At 39.8% G+C, this 17944-nt stretch overlaps 1 protein-coding gene across 1 annotated transcript in view; it reads right to left on the bottom strand.

Moving 5' to 3' along the window:
* spg11 (SPG11 vesicle trafficking associated, spatacsin) overlaps positions 1–17944 on the bottom strand; it is a 119351-nt gene that overhangs the window by 73039 nt on the left and 28368 nt on the right. The window contains exons 8-12 of the mRNA XM_052040618.1: positions 13837–13943; positions 12709–12854; positions 11801–11965; positions 3757–3823; positions 1381–1546 (exon numbers count right to left, since the gene is read on the bottom strand). Coding sequence (XP_051896578.1) covers positions 1381–1546; positions 3757–3823; positions 11801–11965; positions 12709–12854; positions 13837–13943 — 651 coding nt within the window. The remainder of the gene's footprint in view (positions 1–1380; positions 1547–3756; positions 3824–11800; positions 11966–12708; positions 12855–13836; positions 13944–17944) is intronic.

Below are 17944 nucleotides of genomic sequence, written 5' to 3' on the forward strand. Positions count from 1 at the left end.
CCAGTGATAACTCTCTGCTCTTTTTAAGTAATGACATTTTTATGTTTTGTTGAAAAGTCAGATGGAGAAAAGCCTAAGAAATTTGACATTAGAAACTTTACCTGCAGACAGCAGCTGTCTCCCAGAATCCACTTAAAATGTTTCACACAATTAATTACACAAAGGAGCTGGAGGAACTCAGTGGTCAGGCAGCATCTTGGAGGGAAATGGATAGTTGAGGATTTGGATCAAGTTCCTTCATCTGGACTGGCCAGATAAATGGTCTCGATCCAAAATGCTGACTGTCCATTTCCCTCCATAAATGCTGCCTGACTGCTGAGTTTCTCCAGCTCCTTTGTGTGTTACTCCAGATTTCCAGCATCTGCAGCCTCTTGTGTCCTCATACAATTAATTAGTAGCCTTTGTTGGATATGGTAGCCTTTTGATGCAGAAGACCATTCAATTTGCAAAGTAATGCTTGACATATTCAATTCTTTTGGTATTGAGGGTTATGGGGAATTGCACTACCTCAGACTGTTTCCAAAATTGGAATTGGTTTATTATTGCCACGTGTACTGAAGTACAGTGAAAAACATGTCTTTCATACCATTCATACAGATCAATTCATTACACAGTACATTGAGGTAGTACAAGGTAAAACAATAACAGAATGCAGAATAAAGTGTGTGTAAACAGTAAGCTGTTTGTGTGTGTGTGTGTGTGTGTGTGTGTGTGTGTATAAACAGTAAGCAAGTTGTGGGTGGAAGAATAATGCGTATTTCAGTAAATAATAAACAGTTAAACAAATGTAGGCAATAGGGTCAGTAACCAGAGGGCACAACAATTACAACATTAACAGCAAGGGAATGGAGACTGGTGGTGAAGAATTAAAGGCAACAGCCTTGATCGTCATGGTAATTAAACTGAGGATAATTTATGATCATCCAGTGGTGAATGTGGGACATGTAGCCTGACAAATCAGAGAGTGGAGGGGCCTGGAGAGGTGGCGTCGGTAGCTCATGTAGGGAATTTGATGTCTTTTCAGATAAATGTCAAATACCACACAGGGTCTTTGATGACTCCCAGTTAATAAGCAGCAAAAGAGGCCTTATGAGTAAACTAGAAATAAATCTTGACAAGCATCTGGTAGATTCAGTTTGGTTTCTAGAATAATGTTGCTAAACACTACACCCATTATTTCAGCAAAGACCAAGCATAAACAAGAAAATATGAAATTTTATGCTTACTGTTAATTTTTTCTCTAAATTAATTCATTCCATGAATGTATTGGTAGTTCAACTGAACCACGAACACAACTCCCACATTTATTTCATACTTAGAAATAAAGTGAGCAGAAAAGTACGGTACTGATTCAGTAATTTACTTTCTTAAGATACTTACAACTGCTTGGGTGAACTGCTCTTCACCAGCTGCTGAACAAGAAAAGTTGCAAAAGCATACGATGGACGCCCATGTTGCAGGTAATAGGAAAAATCTAGTCTTTCTGTTATGGCATATTTGTTCACCAAATCAGGGCAAGAGAAGTGAGGTAAATCATTTGAAAAGTCTGTGGACAAATAGCACAGATTTTGTTAGGACAGAAAAAGGAGAGATTGTTCCTCCCACGGACTTGTGACATTCACATAAGCAAAAGTATGAGCAATTCCTAAGCATCCACAGGCTTCTGGGGTGGAAAGTTCCAGAGAATCACGACCCTCAGTGAGGAAATTTCTCCCATCTAAGTTGTGAAGGGGCAGTCTCCTCATCCTGAAACTATACCTCATTCTCTCAGCCAGGGAATACAACAGTAGGCCACTCAAGATATTGCACATTGTATTGCATTTACCTGAGATTCTTCTGCTCTACAGTATACAGCTCATTTGACTCAAGTTCTTCTCATAGACGAGCTCAGAAACCAATCCAGGAGAACTTGATAAAAAGAACTTCCATTACAGCATTTATTTTTTTATTAAAGTAACAACCCCAGTTGAACTGAGGAGTAAAATATCTCTGTGAAGTGAGAAGTGAACAGAACAGGAGATTATGGACTGGAGATTCTCCAGGATGCTGCCTGGGATGGTGTTTCAGTTATGAGGAGAGACTGGAGTGGTGGAGTTTAAGAGGGGACATAACTGAGCTATATAAAAAAAATCATGAAGGGTATAGAGAGGGAAGACTGCAGCAAAATCTTTTCACTTATCAGAGATGTACAAAATAAAGGACATATTTAAGGCAAGGGATAAGAGATTTGGAGGGGATCTGATGGGGACCTGTTTCGAGCAATGAGTAGCTGGAGTGCAGTGCCTGAGAGAGTAGCGGAAGCAGAGCCACAGACAGCATTTCAGAAGTGTCTAGATTAGCACTTGAATCACCTAGGCATAGAAGGCTATGGGCAAGTGCTGGAAGATGTGATTAATACAAAAGTGCGCTCACTGGTCAGCGTGGCTGTGGTGGGTCACCTGGCCTGTCTCCATGCTGTATGACTCAAAGGTAAGGTAAATGCTGTGAGGCCGTCTCCTTAACCTGGAGAGTAAGGAATCTGTAGGGGAAAAGGGGTGGTAGGTGAACTGCCATAGCCTGAGGATAAGAGTTGGCCCATTTCGGACTCAGATGAGGATTGTGGATCCTAGGATCTTTTCCCTGAAAGGGCTATGGATGCTGGTCATGAATATATTCAACACCAAGACTGATACACTTTTTGACTCTGAGAATCAATGCAGTTAGGAATTAGGCAGGTAAGTAAACACTGAATGGAACCGATTCCTGCTCCTATTTATTTTTACATTGCCAAGGCTACACATGCCACAATTAGTCAATTCCAAAGCTTAAGAAACTTTCTAAGACTTGCATTTTTCATAAAGCTATGGCAAGATCCTTCTGCTTTATTCTTTGTATTTAACTTTATTAAACAGGCACATCAAAAATTATTAAGTTTATGCCTCAGATAAATACACATATTCTAAAACGTGGTAAGCAAAGGTAAGCAATATCTGCAATGTTGCTTTAAATGCTTAGAATATAAGATATCTTTTACTACAGATTTATTTCAAGTTCAGTTCCTTTATCAACTGCCTTCACTTCTCCTTGAATTTACCCTGCAGATACATCTACTTAGCTCTCGTCTACTCTCTGCTATTTTGCCTTAGTTGCCAATCTTTATACACAATTAGACTGAATGGTGCAGATGAGTCACTTGTAACATATCACAGCCAAGTCTTATCCTGTCCTTGACTGAAGCTGACACATATGCATGTTTCCCAGGAGCTGTACTGCAGAGGAGCCTTGCTTAAGTATCAAGAGTCCAATATGAGTCATCTTCTTCTACCAAGGCAGTCCCTTGGGGTGGAGGATGACTTGCAAAGCCAAAGCGGAATCAAGCCATCCAATTTAAATAATGCAAATGTGGCTAATGTTGGGATTTTCCACACAAATGGGAATTGAATTTTTGAGGGTCTAGTCCTGTACAGTTCAGTTAAGTGTTACTTTTGCCTGGGTGCCATTGTTAATTGAGTTGTAACATTGACTTTCTATTTGTAAAGAACTGTTAAATCTATAGTGAAAACACTATTCCTGGTTAAAGTTGAATAAGCAAGATCCACCATATCGAGGAGTAGAGACAGGACCAAGCTTATGTGTGGAAATTAATAACAACAGGTATACGAAAATAATTTAGTGGTGCCCTAATTGCCCTTGAAAGCTTGGCAAGCTCCCATACTGCCTTCTCTCCTGGTTCTGTCTGTTGCTCCAGTTACATTTATTAATCTCAAAGGCACTCACCACAAGTAGAGAGCAAGTTGGCAGACTGCCAACCGAAGAGCCGGGATGGGTCAAAGGGATGTAGTGACTAAAGGAGAAAAGAAAAAAATGAACAAAGTCTCCTGGAAAGAAAACATGAACATTGTGTGGTGGATAAAAAACATCTGCGCATTCTTAGAAAGTGCAGAAGTCTTATCGAAATTTACTGCTCAAAATAAATGCACAATGACGAGCTTTATGTAATTTTCCAGTCAACACACATACCCCCCCATTACAAACTATTTAGATATTCTTGTGCTACTGAAAAAGAATAAATTAAAACTTTTTACATGGTATATTATTTATCCTAGACTCAAACTGTTCTTATACATCAAATAGGCCCTCAAACCAACATGAACATTTGTCATCATTAAACTGTGTTTACTCAAGTGTTTAATAGAAAAGCTGCAGTCAGCACCATATCGCACATTAATTACAAGGGCCCAGAAAGGCTGAGTTAGGAGTATGGGATGGTTAACAATCTGGATGACATTGAATAAACATCCCTAAAGGTTTTCAACATCAAATTGAAGAGCACAATTGGAAGAGATAAACCACCACCCCGCCCCTCCCCACCCACACTCCTGCAATCAATTTGCTCCTCAATTCCTTCCTGATTTCAGATAATTTCATTGTGAATAAAATCTTTTTTTTAAGAGCTTCATATTAAACTGGAGACAAAAATATTTCTGAAAGAGGTCCTTACATAAGTTAATGTGTAGCATGGGCAGGAAGTATTTTGAATATTATACAACTCCAGGGATCTACACATATTTCTGGTTAGTTTAGTACGTATTTATCATGCACATTAGCTTCATGCCCTCCCACACAGTTCAATGCCTGGTGTTTCGGCTGCAGACTGGTGTAACAACTGGTGATTAACTGTGACAGCAACTTTCTGATTTCTCCATTGAATTATGTGCACGGTCATTGGGGTCTATCCAATTTACACATTTAAAACCTTGATCACTGATAGCCTCACTATTATCTTAACTGTGAAATTTGGTCCATTATGAATCAGTCACCCATTAGGAAAAGCACCATAAGTCTAAGTTTGGGTGAAAGAAAGACAAATAGCTTATTCCGTGGCCTGCAAACTACATTGTATGTACGCTGGCTGTTAATATTAGTTTAACTTAACTTGTAGTCTCTACTCTTTTGATACTCAGTTGTATTCCTTGGCTGAGACTGACAGTTCAAATATATTACAGTCTCCAGACTATAACTTCAAGAACCTTGGAAAATTACCCTGCCCGTTATCAAGCTCCTGATACTCCGTGGAATGTGAGAAAAGCAGCAACATTAATCATCCAGTTAACCCCTAGCCAGTTAACTGATATTCTTAACAGTTTCATACTTTTTCATTTGGAACTATTCCTTCAAAAAAAAGATAAAATGAACATCACCAGGCTTAGCAGTGCCGGGTGACACACTTGCATTATAAATTCATTTATGGAAAGCAATGGTGAAGATTGAACTTTTGATTTTTGTTCTGATACTCAAAGAGTACAGGAGATTAAAATGACCAATTTCACACAGGGATAATAGAAAAAGATTAAACCTGCATTTATCCAATGCCTTTAATAATCTCAGTACATCCCAAAGTGCTTCACGGATGTTAAGGCAATTCTGATGGGTAGGGAATGCAGCAGCCTATTTCCCACAAAAAGGAAATAAGATAAATAATTAGGCAATTAGTGCTCAGTGGGGCTGTAGACTGAGAGAAAGGCACTGGCTCGGGCAGTGGGGGAACTCCCGATTTTTATGTATAATGCTGCAGGATTCTATATGCCCATCCACAAAGCAGACAAGGCCTTGATTAAATGTCTCAGCCAAGAGCTGGCACCTCCGACTTGTGCAGAACTGTACTGGGAGAGTCAGCCTGGATACTGAGCTCTGGTCTCTGGGTTAAGTTTTAACCCATGATCTTCTGATTCAAAGGCAGCAGTGGCACCCACTAATCTGATGTTCAAATGCTTGCAGAACTGTTCCAAATTAAACCCAATACATACGTCAATTGCAAAGGAATTACACAGCAGTATGAAAAGCCAGGAAGAATTTTTCCACACTTCAAAGAGAGATTTTTAGTAGCTATTTTGATGCATTAGCTTAATGTTTATGGTTGGTGGAAACCAATCATCTCAGCTATGAAAGTTTTGCAGAATTTTTACCCTGAAGTTTTTACCCTAGACCCAACTACCTTTACTGCAAAAATGATCCTCCTTACCTTATAAAGGAAGACATTATGTAAAACGTAAGAAAACAGAAGCAGAAGTAGGCCACTTGGCCCCTCAAGCCTGCCCCTCCATTCAACATGATCATGGCTCCTCCTTCTGTGCCAGTTCCCCAGAGCCCTTAATTCCAAAATTTATCTACTTTTCAAAGATCTTTCAAGAATTTGTCTACTTTTGAGTTAAATACCTCCAACAGTCATGCCTCCACAACCCTCTGCGGCAGAGAATTCCAGAGATTCACCACCCTCTGCGAGCAGAAGTCCCTGTCAACTTCTGTTTTAAATGAATGCTCTCTTGTCTTTGTAACTATGTCCCCTCGTTCGAGATTCTCCCACTAGTGCGAACATCTCAATATTTACCCTGTTGTGCCCCTGAGGGATCTTCAACGTTTCAATGACTTCACCCCTCATTCTTCTAAACTCCAGAGTACAGATATAATTTCTTTAGCTGCTTGTGATAGAATAACTCTCTCATCCTAGGAATTAGCCCAGTGAATCTCCTTAGGACGTAGGTTACAGAAACATTGACCAACCAGTTCAATGCACTCAAGCTATCTCCCATCTTTGCTCATTTATTCTGTCAGCATTACCTTCTGTTCCCTTCTTCAGTCTTCCCTTAAATATACCAGCTCCTCGATATGGTGGATCTTGCTTATTCAACTTTAACCAGGAATTCTACATTCTGAACTCTCTTTCGGTGAAGTAGTTTCTTCCAAATTCCCAAAGGGATTTCTTAAGAACATAAGAAATAGGAGCCCTTTGAGCCTCTCCACCATTCATTAAAATCACCACTGGACTTCTGCCTCAACGCAATTTTCCAGCACTATTCCCATATCCTTTGATTCCCTTAATATCCAGAAATCAATACAACTGCTCTGAGTGAACACAATGACTGAACCTCCACAATCCTCTACGGCAGAGAATTCCAAAGATCTGCTACCCTCTGCATCTAGGAATTTCTTCACATCACAGTCCTTAATGGCACACCCTTTATTCTGAAAACATGCCACCTAATCCTTGACTCCTCAGCCAGCGGTAATATCCTCCCAACAACTAGCTTGTCAAGCTCTTGAACAATTTTGTACTTTTCAATAATAAGTTTCTCATTTTTCCTAAACTTTAGAGAAGATTTCTTTATTAGCCACATGTACATCGAAACACACAGTGAAATACATCTTTTGCGTAGAGTGTTCTGCGGGCAGCCCGCAAGTGTCGCCACGTTTCTGGTGCCAATATAGCATGCCCACAACTCCTAATCTGTACGTCTTTGGAATGTGGGAGGAAACCCACACAGACACGGTGAGAACGCACAAACTCCTTACAGACAGCGGCGGGAATTGAACCCAGGTCGCTGGCGCTGTAATAGCGTTACGCTAACCGTTACACTACCGTGCCTGCCAATATAGTCCCAGTCCAGTCAATCTCTTCTCATGCAGCAAACCTGCCAGTGCCTGGAACCAGTCAAGTAAATCTTTGCTACAGTCTCTCTGTGGCAAGTACATTCTTTCCTCGTAAGGAAGCCAAAACTACTTGTATTACTCCACGTTCTGTCTCACTAACATCTGATGTAACTGCAATAAGACTTCCTTATTCCTCTATTCAAATCTTCTTGTAATAAAAATTAACATTCCATTTGCCCTCTTAATCATTTGCTGCACCTGCTGGCCTTCAGCAATGTGCACACACACAACCAGTCCCCCTGAATAGCAACACAACCCAATGTCCCACCATTGAACAAACACTCCACTTTTCCATTGTGTGCACCTAAATGGATAACACCACCTTTTTCCACATTGTATTCCACTTCCCATGTTCTCACCCAGCTTGGCATATTTCCTTGAAGTTTCTTCACTAGCTCCTCTACATCCACAATCCGACCAAGTTTAGTATCATCAGTAAACTTAGAATTATGACATTTGGGGTCCCTCAGCCAAATCATTGATATAGATTGTGAAAAGCTGAGGCCAAAGCACCAATCCCGATAGTACTCCACAGGTCACAAGTGGCCAACCTGAGAATGATCCATTTATTTTGCTTTCTGTCCAACAACCAATTCTTAGCCCATGTCAGTATATTAATCCCAATTCTGTGTGCTCCAACTTGTCACACCCTCAAAGAACTCCAGCAAATTAATCAAATGTGCTTTTTCTTTCATAAATCCATGTTCTCTCTCTTTAATCTTTTTTTTCACCCACAGTGTTTTTTAATTCCATCCTTTATTATACATCCCAGCATTTTCCCTGCAACTGATGGTAGGCTAACAGGTTGTTAGTTCCCTGTTTTTTCTCTCCCTTGTCTTTTAAATGGTGGGTTACAGGTGCTACCCTTCAATACAAAGCAACAATCCTAGAATCCAGAGCACTATGGAAGATGATAAATCCCAAGGACCCAATAATTTGCACCCACTATCTCTAAATACACCTCTTTCAAGACTCTGGGATGCAAGTCATTGAGTCCTTGGGATTTATCAGTATTTTAGGTCAGCAAAAAACAAAGTGCTGGAGGAATTCAGTGGGTCAGGCAGCATCTGTGGAGGGAAATGGACAGTTAACGTTTTGGGTTGACTGTCCATTTTGTATTTTAGTCCAGATTCCAGCAACTGCATTGTATTGTGCCTCTAATTTAGGTCAGCAACATCTCCAGAAATATTTTTTTCATGAATATTTAGTTCCTTCAGTTCCTCATTCTCACTACACCCTCTAATATATCTGGCAAGTTTGGCTTTCTTCTTCTACAAGGAGAGTTGCAAAGTAATGGCCCTTCAGCCCACTGTGTCTAGGCCGACCATCATGCCTATCTATACTAATCCCACTTTCCTGTATTAATTCCATATCCCTCAATGCCTTCATTCAAGTACCCATCAAGGTGCCTCTTAGATGTTGTTACTGCTCCTCCCTCCACCTCCTCCAGCAGCTCACTCCAGATAATAACTATCTGTGAAAAACCTATTCCTCTGATCTCCTTTAAACCTCCTCCCCCTCACCTTAAGCGTATGCCCTCTAGGTTTAGACACCCCTACCATGGGAAACATTTACCCTAACCTCTGCCATTTCTCTATTCCTCATTATAAATTATCCTCTTTCTGTCTGTAAGGGGCCCACACTTGCCCTCGCTGGCCTTTTCCATTTTATAAAAGCTCTGGCAGTCTGTCCAATGGCCCTTGGTGACTATCTTATAATTATGATCTCTAGTGGAAACTAGGAAATCTGGAAACATTTTCTTGGCATAGTCTTAATCCAACCGTCAGTATTTTAAAGACATCTAATAGGTCACCCCTGAGCTTTGTTTCCTCAAGAGGAAAGAGACCCAACCTGTCCACCCTTTCCTAATGTACGTTTCCTTGTATTTCTGGTATCATATTTGTAAATCTTCTCTGCACCTTCTCCAGTGCCTCTATGTCTTGCTATAATATGTGATCTGTATGCAGTGCTCTTGGTGTGGTCTAATCAACGTTTGATACAGGTTTAACATAATTTCCCTACTTTTCAGTTCTTCACCTCCAGTGCTTGGTTTGTTTTTTTTTAAATGGCCTTGCTGCCCTGCAGTAATGACTGAGGTACCTGTATTCCAAAATTAAAAATCAAAGCATGGTAATTCCTGGGAATCTAAAATAAAATCAGAAAATAGTAGAAACGTTCAGCAGCTTAGGCATCACCTATGGAAAGAGAAGCCCTTCTTCAGAACTGGGCAAGTGAGTAATCAAAAAAACAAATTAGTTTTAAGTTACAGACGGGGATAAGTGAGAGAGGAGACAATGGAAATGTCTCTGATAGGATGAGGCCAGAAAATTCCACTGGAATTTGTCCAGTTAATAGACTTTTGTGGGCAGTTACAGAGACAGACAACTAACTAAAGGACATGTTAAAAATGCAAAATTCATGTCACTGAAACCTGAAACTGATAAATTCCTCTGAGTTAATATAAGATTATCAATATAATCAAGATTGTTGATATTCTAGCAGAACTGGCCAGTTCTAACACAAACAGGAAAAATGAGTTCTCTGAAACTGGCGAATTCAATATCAAGTCCCAGAGATTGCAACGTGCCTAGATGAAAGATGAGGAGCTGTTCCTCAAGCTTACGTTGAGCTTTTTTGGAAAAGGGTAGGAGGCCACTAACAGATAGACTGGAGTGGAAACGGGGTGCCGATGTAAACTGACAGGCAATTGGGAGCTCAGGATCACTCTGGTGGACTTAAAGTGATCATTTAATCCTACTCATACTCCCTGTCTCAATCCTGAAGCCAGCTAGCAATCCATTCTGCTTCTTATCCACCAACTCCACATTCATTGACTGTATTCTTAGACCTATTAATGGGTACCTTATCAAAAGCTTTTGGATCACCTAGACTGATTACATCTATTGCATTACCATTATCTACTCTTTATTACCTTCTAAAAAAAATTAAAATGTCATAATTATAAGATTTTAGTTGGAATGTATGTTTCTTTGCTAAATTATTCAATGATACACAGGAAACAGCCAAACTTACAAACTGCCTTCTACTATAACACTCTGTCTTATCCCTCCCTTTAATTCCAAAACAAATGCTGATCTATTGAGATCCAAATTCTAAATAAATTCAATTTTTTAGAAATATTAATAAAATTTGCTTATTTAAATTGCTACATATCCATTTAAAGTTACTAAAAGTGAGATGTCTTGAATTTCAATGAGAATGATTATTGCCATCAACACTCCACTTTCACATACTTGTTCACTACATAAAGCACAATGAGCTATAATGTTCTTTCATTTTTAATTTAAGCAGAATCCACAAATTAAGCTATGCAAATTTGTTGCAAAAATGTTATGAACTCATTGAAAGCAGTAGCTCAACAGTTCCTATTAACTGCAATTAATTGATTAAATTTCATAAGTTTTTTAACTTTCCGCTTATAGTAAACAGGGCAATTCTTGTCAATTTATGTTATAACAACCATGGGGATTACAGCGTATTGGTCTTTATTGCCAGGGGGTCAAGTTTTAAAATAGAGAAGTGTTATTACAACTGCACAGGGTGTTGGTGTGGCCACATTTGAGTATTGTGTGCAGTTTCTGTCCCTTTATTTAATAAAAAGATCCACACTGAAGGCAGCCCAGAAGAGTTCACTAGGTTAATTCCTGAGATGAGAGGGCTGTCCCATCACGAACTGCTAAAAAAAGTTAGCTCTCTATTCTTTGGAGTTTAGAAGAATGAGGGCCGATCTTATTGAAACATATTATATCCTAAGAGGGCATGACAGGGTAGACATTGAGAAGTTTCCATCATCTCCAGAGAGCCTCAGATAAGGGAGTGTAGTTATGAGATAAGGGGGCAGTCACTTAAAACAGAGATGTGTAGGAATAGAGGGTGGCAAACCTCTGGAATTCTCTGTTGCGGTGGATTGTGGAGACTAGATCAATGGAGATATTAAAAGAGGAATGGAGCTAAGAAAAGAGATACAATTTTGAAAAATCAGGAAATTATGGGTTATGGGGAAGTGGAATAGAAGTTGATACCAGATCATATTGAATAACAGGGCAGGTTTGAAGGGTCCGGTGACCTACTCCTTTTCCTACTTTCTTGTGTTTTTATATCCATACACTATGTACTGGTATACTCAAGAGGCTAGAATGCCAGTGGAAAGAAAGGGGAGAGAACATACATCAGAGCTCCAGGCAAGGATTACAGAATAAGACCATTATTGCAATTGTACGACACCCTACACAAATATACAACAAAAAATATTGTGTTTATAAACATACTTAGAAAGCAGAGGAAACCCAAACACAAGATGCATTGCGAATACCTGCAAAAGATGGTAGAGAGAGATGTCTGGTGGTGGAATGCCATGAGGTGTGATCTGTGGAAACAGAGCAGCACGCAGCTTGGGATAAGGAGCGAGTGCCATTTTCAATAACTGGGGGTCTACCTTCCAGAGAGAATCACCAACATCTTCCTTTTTCTGCATCACCTAGAGAACACAGATAACAAAATGTATCTGGAACCTTTCACAATCTCAACAGATCACAAAAGGCATTGTAGATTATGAAGTACATTTAAAGGCACAAAATGCAAATGTTGTTATCCTTTGCTTTAATGATTTATGAGACATGATTAATGTGTTTGAAATTAGGCAAGCAGATTTGAACTGATCAGGGATGACAATCTCCAGTGATTAATGAATCTGTACCTCAGACCATAAATTTAAGATCATCAATTAGAGAATAGAAGGAAAAGTTGGGAGATTATTTTTTCCACAGAAGGTTGTCAAATGAAAAGCTCCACAGGGAAGTGTTCAAAGAAGAATGCATATTAAACTTTGAAAAGAATACGGGTATATATTTTGAAACAACATTAAACAGGGTGTGAGGATAGGGCAGGAGGATGGGAGCAAGTTGGGTAGCTCTCTCGGAGGACTCTGCTCGAACGTAAAATTCTAGAGGTTTCCCAGCTTTGGTTGAAAAGTCATACAGAGTAGTCAGGTACAACATTCTGTCAGAAAACAGTTTACTTTCATGATTTTAGATATCATAATAATTGCGACACAACTCCCCACCTTACCATAATTTTCTGCAACATGTTCCAAGAAAGCAGTTCTAAACGACTTAAAAAATTCAAAGATCTATGACTACAAGAAACCTTGTAACTTGGAATGACAACCTCATGCAATGGGATCAAAAGTAAAAGGTAGGAATTTCAATCTTTTAAACTCACCTGATCAATTCCTCCTGGGGCAAACATAATGGTGGCTAAAGCCATCAGAGTATGCCCTTCCAGGAGCATGCTGCTGACACTACCTTGATTACTGGGAATCAGCATTTGGGCATTTGCCAGACTTGCTTGGAATGCCATTGATTTATCTAAAGGCAAAGAATGGCAATCAGTACATTTGCAAGTGAAATATGTATCACCCTGAAGCACATTAATGTAATATATCAAACTAGCTACATTTTGCAAAGAGATTGAACCCCAAAGTGCAGAAGTTCAGTCATACAGCAAGCACTACAAGTTGGTTCTGATGATGTAATTCACCAGGAGTCGATTTTATCTGAAGGAATGCTATCGAGTGATCAATAATTAACCAGTGTCAAGACCTGTTAAAGAGTGATACAAAATGCTAAATTGGAATTGGCAATTGGTTTATTATTGTCACATGTACCTAGATACAGTGAAAAGTTTTTGTTTGCCTGCTATCCAGAGAGATCATTCTGTACATCAAAATAGTACAAAAAGGAAAAATCAGAATGCAATGCAGACCAGTTACGGACAAAGTGCAGTGCAGGCGGACAAATAAGGTGCAAGGGCCACGACGGAGCAGATTGGGAGATCAAAAAATCAAGAAGCAGAGGAATTTACATCTTTAAACTGTAATTACTGTTGTAGTTACCTCCAACATTACTATATTGCTGCCAACGTAACAGAATCATTTATATGGTGACTTTAAAGAGTCCCAAGGTATTTCACAGGAGCAGTATGAAAAAAAAATTGATACCGTGTCAATATTAGGGCAGATTGACAGGTTTTAAGCAGTATCTCAAAGAAGTGAAGAAACAGAGATTTCGGGAGAAAGCCTGGGAACTGAAAGCAGCTACCAACAGTGGACTGATTAAATACATGGATGCTAAATGGCCAGAGCAGGAGGAGCAGAGATCTCAGAGGGCTGGAGGGTGGGGGATAAAAAGAGATGGGAAGGGGTGAGATCATGACAGATTTTAAAAGCAACTTTTTAAAAGTTGCTAAATTGAGAGCCAACAAACGATGCATGAATGGAATTTAGTGAACTAGGACAAAGACAGTTTAATTATCTTAATAAGCATTAAATTGCTCAGTTACTATGACTACCTGCTGGATTGTCAGCAACCTCTCTTATTCTCATTAGAAACTCGAACCAAGGATGGGCCACGTGGAGAGCTCCATCTTCGAGGAGAGGGCAGTTAGAGGGCCTCAACCTATGAACAATTCAAGAACAAAACCTTTAGAGCATATAAATGAAGACACTATATCCTGAAGCTGGTAGACATCCAACGTTTCATATGCAAGTCAACTGCGCAGTAAACAAGCCAAATTATTATCCCATTCATCACTGTTTCACAATTCAAAAAAAAATTTTGTATCTGATTTTTATTCCGTCTTTAAATATGGGACTGGAACTTCAATATCAATTTAAATTTTACTCCAGTTCAGCTTGCAATATCTATTTACGAGCAATTTTTTTTGTTGGTGCTGATTTCCTGATCATCGGAGCACAGGCGGGGAGGAAAGGATTAGGCAAGTCAGAGATTGTAGAAGTGCTGAACGCAATTACACACTTAAAATGACGTGGTCAATGAGATATCTTGGTGAGTGACAGATTGTCCTGAGACTACCACTGCACCCCAATGTGTGGTCATCAAATCAAAGTCACAATCCACCTGCTATGTGTTTTTAAAGTAATTAAACTTGTGTTTCATCATTATCACAGAACTTCACTTTAAATTAAATTACAACTCTTAGGTAATCATTTTATTTAGGAATGGGATACACAGGTGGTCAGGTGGACCAACTGGAGAATTCATTCAAACACCCAACCGAACGACAAAGGCCAATTAGCCTTCTCCTATGCAGATCACTCGATGATACAAAGCTACGAACTTAATACAATCGGTTTTAATTTTCTCTAAGTATCGATCCTAAACACGATCTCCTCTGATTGCTTATACTGACCTCAGAGGCCTTATTACAACTTCCCCCGACCTGCACTGTCTATTTTACATTTTGGCATTCATCATTTCATGGTTTTTGTCGAGCAGTCTTTAAATGATTTTGATCTGTCATCTGGGAACATCAGAGGGATTGTCTACAAACAGCGCTTTCAAAGCTTCTGATATCAATGCAGCTATTTTTGCCAAGGACTTCACCTCTGAATTTTAGAGGTAGAGTACAACTTGTTGCTGCTGATGGACAACTTGTTTGCTAGGCCATGGACTGCGAATGAATTACTAGGAAAATGATTTCCTGAAGGAACTCTGATTACTTTTCTGAAATGGAACCTGTCCCGGACAAACTTCCACAGTGAATACAAGACAAAAGCATCACACAGATTAAGCCTGCGTTTGAAGCTATACCAAAATATTGGTGTAAATATGCAGTAAATGATTATAGAACCATTAGGCAGAGACCATTCAGCGCATTGTGTCTATGGGGACTCTTTCAAAGAATTATGAGATCCCTGCAAATTTCCCCTTGAATTAATTATCAATTCACTTTTGAAAGTTATCGATTCTGCTTCCATCACCTTTTGAGGCAGTGAGCTCACATCACAATTCACAGCATAAATGAATCAAAATGTTTATCCTTCCCAGTGGATTTATTTTTGTGACTAAACTTATCTGAAATGTGCACCGTCTGGAGCTTAAACTTTTAGCCAATGGAAAAAAGTTTCAGCCCATTTACCTTCTCAAAAAAAAACTCACCCCTTAACTGCTGGGAGGAGAACAATCCAGCTTCTCCAGCCTCTCCGCGCATCCCTGATATCACTCTGGTAAACCTACATTCACTGCACACAATATTCCAACTGAGGTCCAACCAGCAGCTTATACATGCTTTACAATGATTTCTTTGCTTTATTTCTCATTAAGTTAAACACAAGTGAATTTTGTGTGTGAACTGTGGAAGTATTTGTCTTAATAAGTCTGTGCTCTCTCCACTTCTCCAACATCGCTTGAGTCATCTGTCAGCAACGTATGAAGAATTAGGTCAAATTCTCCAGCAGTCTGAATGGGACTTTGTGTCACCGGATTAATTCTGCCTCTTGCACCATATAGTTATGCATCATACATATAACAAACATGCAGCAGAATAAGGACTGGCTAAACAGTCCCACACTCCTCAAGTCTCAAGGTGAAAAAAGCTCTGAATGAGGAGGAAGGGGCAGGAAGGAGGAGAAAGAAAAGTGTAAACTGGTCTGATCTTCATCTAACCAGCACAGAATGCTTTACATAAAATTCCCCACACGAGGGAGATATGTTACAATAAATGGCCTAGCAATTCCATTGCAAATCACAATAAGATTGATCTAAAACATGATCCAGTAGTTAGTCTGCCAGTAGTGCCTTCCAGGTCCTATACAACACTTGTTTTATGTAATTTCTGCCACATTGTTCCATGCAGACAAGGCCTTCAAATGGAATTTGCCATGCACACAGAAACCAGCTTCAACTGGACCTCTGCTGGGGAGACAGACCTCTGTCCAAGTAGGCTCAATGATCCATCTTCAACCAAGTTTTACCCACGCCAATCTCCTCAGGACCCCGATCCGTCTCTAATTAACTCCAGCTTCGTCCCTCTCTCCAAGAAACACACTCCTCTGCAACCATCTCCCCCTGCCCCTCCAACCCCTCTCTATGCAATGCCTGACTGACTTCCTCTCTGCACTTCATTCCACAATGGTGAGAGCTCATGGACAAATGGTTTCCCCTACAACAGATTCAAGCAAAGTTAAAATGTGTAAAGTTAAAATGTCAAATGTTTTAAATTTAAAAGTCTCTGAAAGGGTTAAAAGGAAAGACAAGTTAATACATTTGTTTGAAAAATTTCTGTATCAAGCTCTTAAGAATTTACCTACAAAAACTATAACTATCTTATCTCTTTACAGATGATGACAAACTGACTGTAGTTACTTCAGCATAGTATACACGGATTACTTAGAAAGGAGTGGTGTGGGGAATTTTGAAACAATGATTGTTTTGGAAGATCAGAGGCACAGAATGATGCAGCACAGAGAGCAGCTGTGTGGCCCATCATGCTCCTTTGGTTGATCTATTCAGTCAGTCCTACTGCTCTCTTCATTGCCCACTGCCTGCACCTTTTGAGCACTTATCAAAATCAATAAGTTAAGAGTATGTTATCTGTGTTAATTAAAAAAAAAGTAAATCCTTCTCTGGTTATGTTGGACAGAAGTCAAAATAGCACTAAATAGATTCACAGATACTAAACACTGAAAGAGCAGATATCTTCCAAGCAGTTAGGTTTCCAAAATTGTCAATATCTATTACAGCTTTGAAGTGAAATAGAACAGGTTATTCCACTACTTGCATCAATGTTTTGAGGTACTCCATTGGTGTACGTTAGCAGGCCGTACCATGGAGGCTGATCTCCACACGTGTTCTCCAATTGCAATCAGCTGCAGCAAGGGGTAAACAATTCAGGTTACCGGCCAGTCTAAGTGACCAAGTAATCCACCTTTATTCCTTCCCAGGAATGGTCCAATCTTTATTCTAAGCAGAATAGCCACTTTTTAATCCATCCTTAGCTGGCCTGAGAAGTGACATCTTGCTTGTCTACCTTAAAGGGCTTAAGTAACTTCTGGGCCAGACCAGATTGTGTTCTACTGAATAGTGGTTTTGTTTTGAGGAAGGAAAAGGCTTTGATGAAGCATTTGAGTTCCATCAGCTTGGATGGACAGTTTAAGGGGTTCAAGGAGCTGGTCACTGACTTCAGGAAGAGGGGTGGAGGCATGCCCCCGTCTGTATAAATGGTGCTGAGGTGGAGATGGTTGAGACCTTCAAGTTCCTAGGTGTAAACAGCACCAATAGCTTGTCCTGGTCCAGCCATGTGGACGTTATGGCCAAGAAAGCACACCAAGGCTAAGGAAATTTGGCATGACCTGTTGACCCTTACCAATTTTTACAGGTGCACCACAGAAAGCATCCTATCTGGATGCATCACAGCTTGGTATGGCAGCTGCTCTTGCCAAGACTGTAAGAAATTACAGAGAGGTGTGAATGCAGCCCAGTCCATCACAAAAACCAGCCTCCTCTTCACTGAATCCACCTACACCCCACTGCTCGGGAAAGCAGCTAATATAATTAAGGACCTCTCCCACCCTAGGAATACAAAGGCCTAGAAATTGCTCCATGTCTTTTCCTTTAAGCACAAAAATAACATGGTGGCTCACCTTAACATTGGGAAA

This window comes from Pristis pectinata, chromosome 28 (assembly GCF_009764475.1).
Source record: "Pristis pectinata isolate sPriPec2 chromosome 28, sPriPec2.1.pri, whole genome shotgun sequence".
Classification (NCBI taxonomy): domain Eukaryota; kingdom Metazoa; phylum Chordata; class Chondrichthyes; order Rhinopristiformes; family Pristidae; genus Pristis; species Pristis pectinata.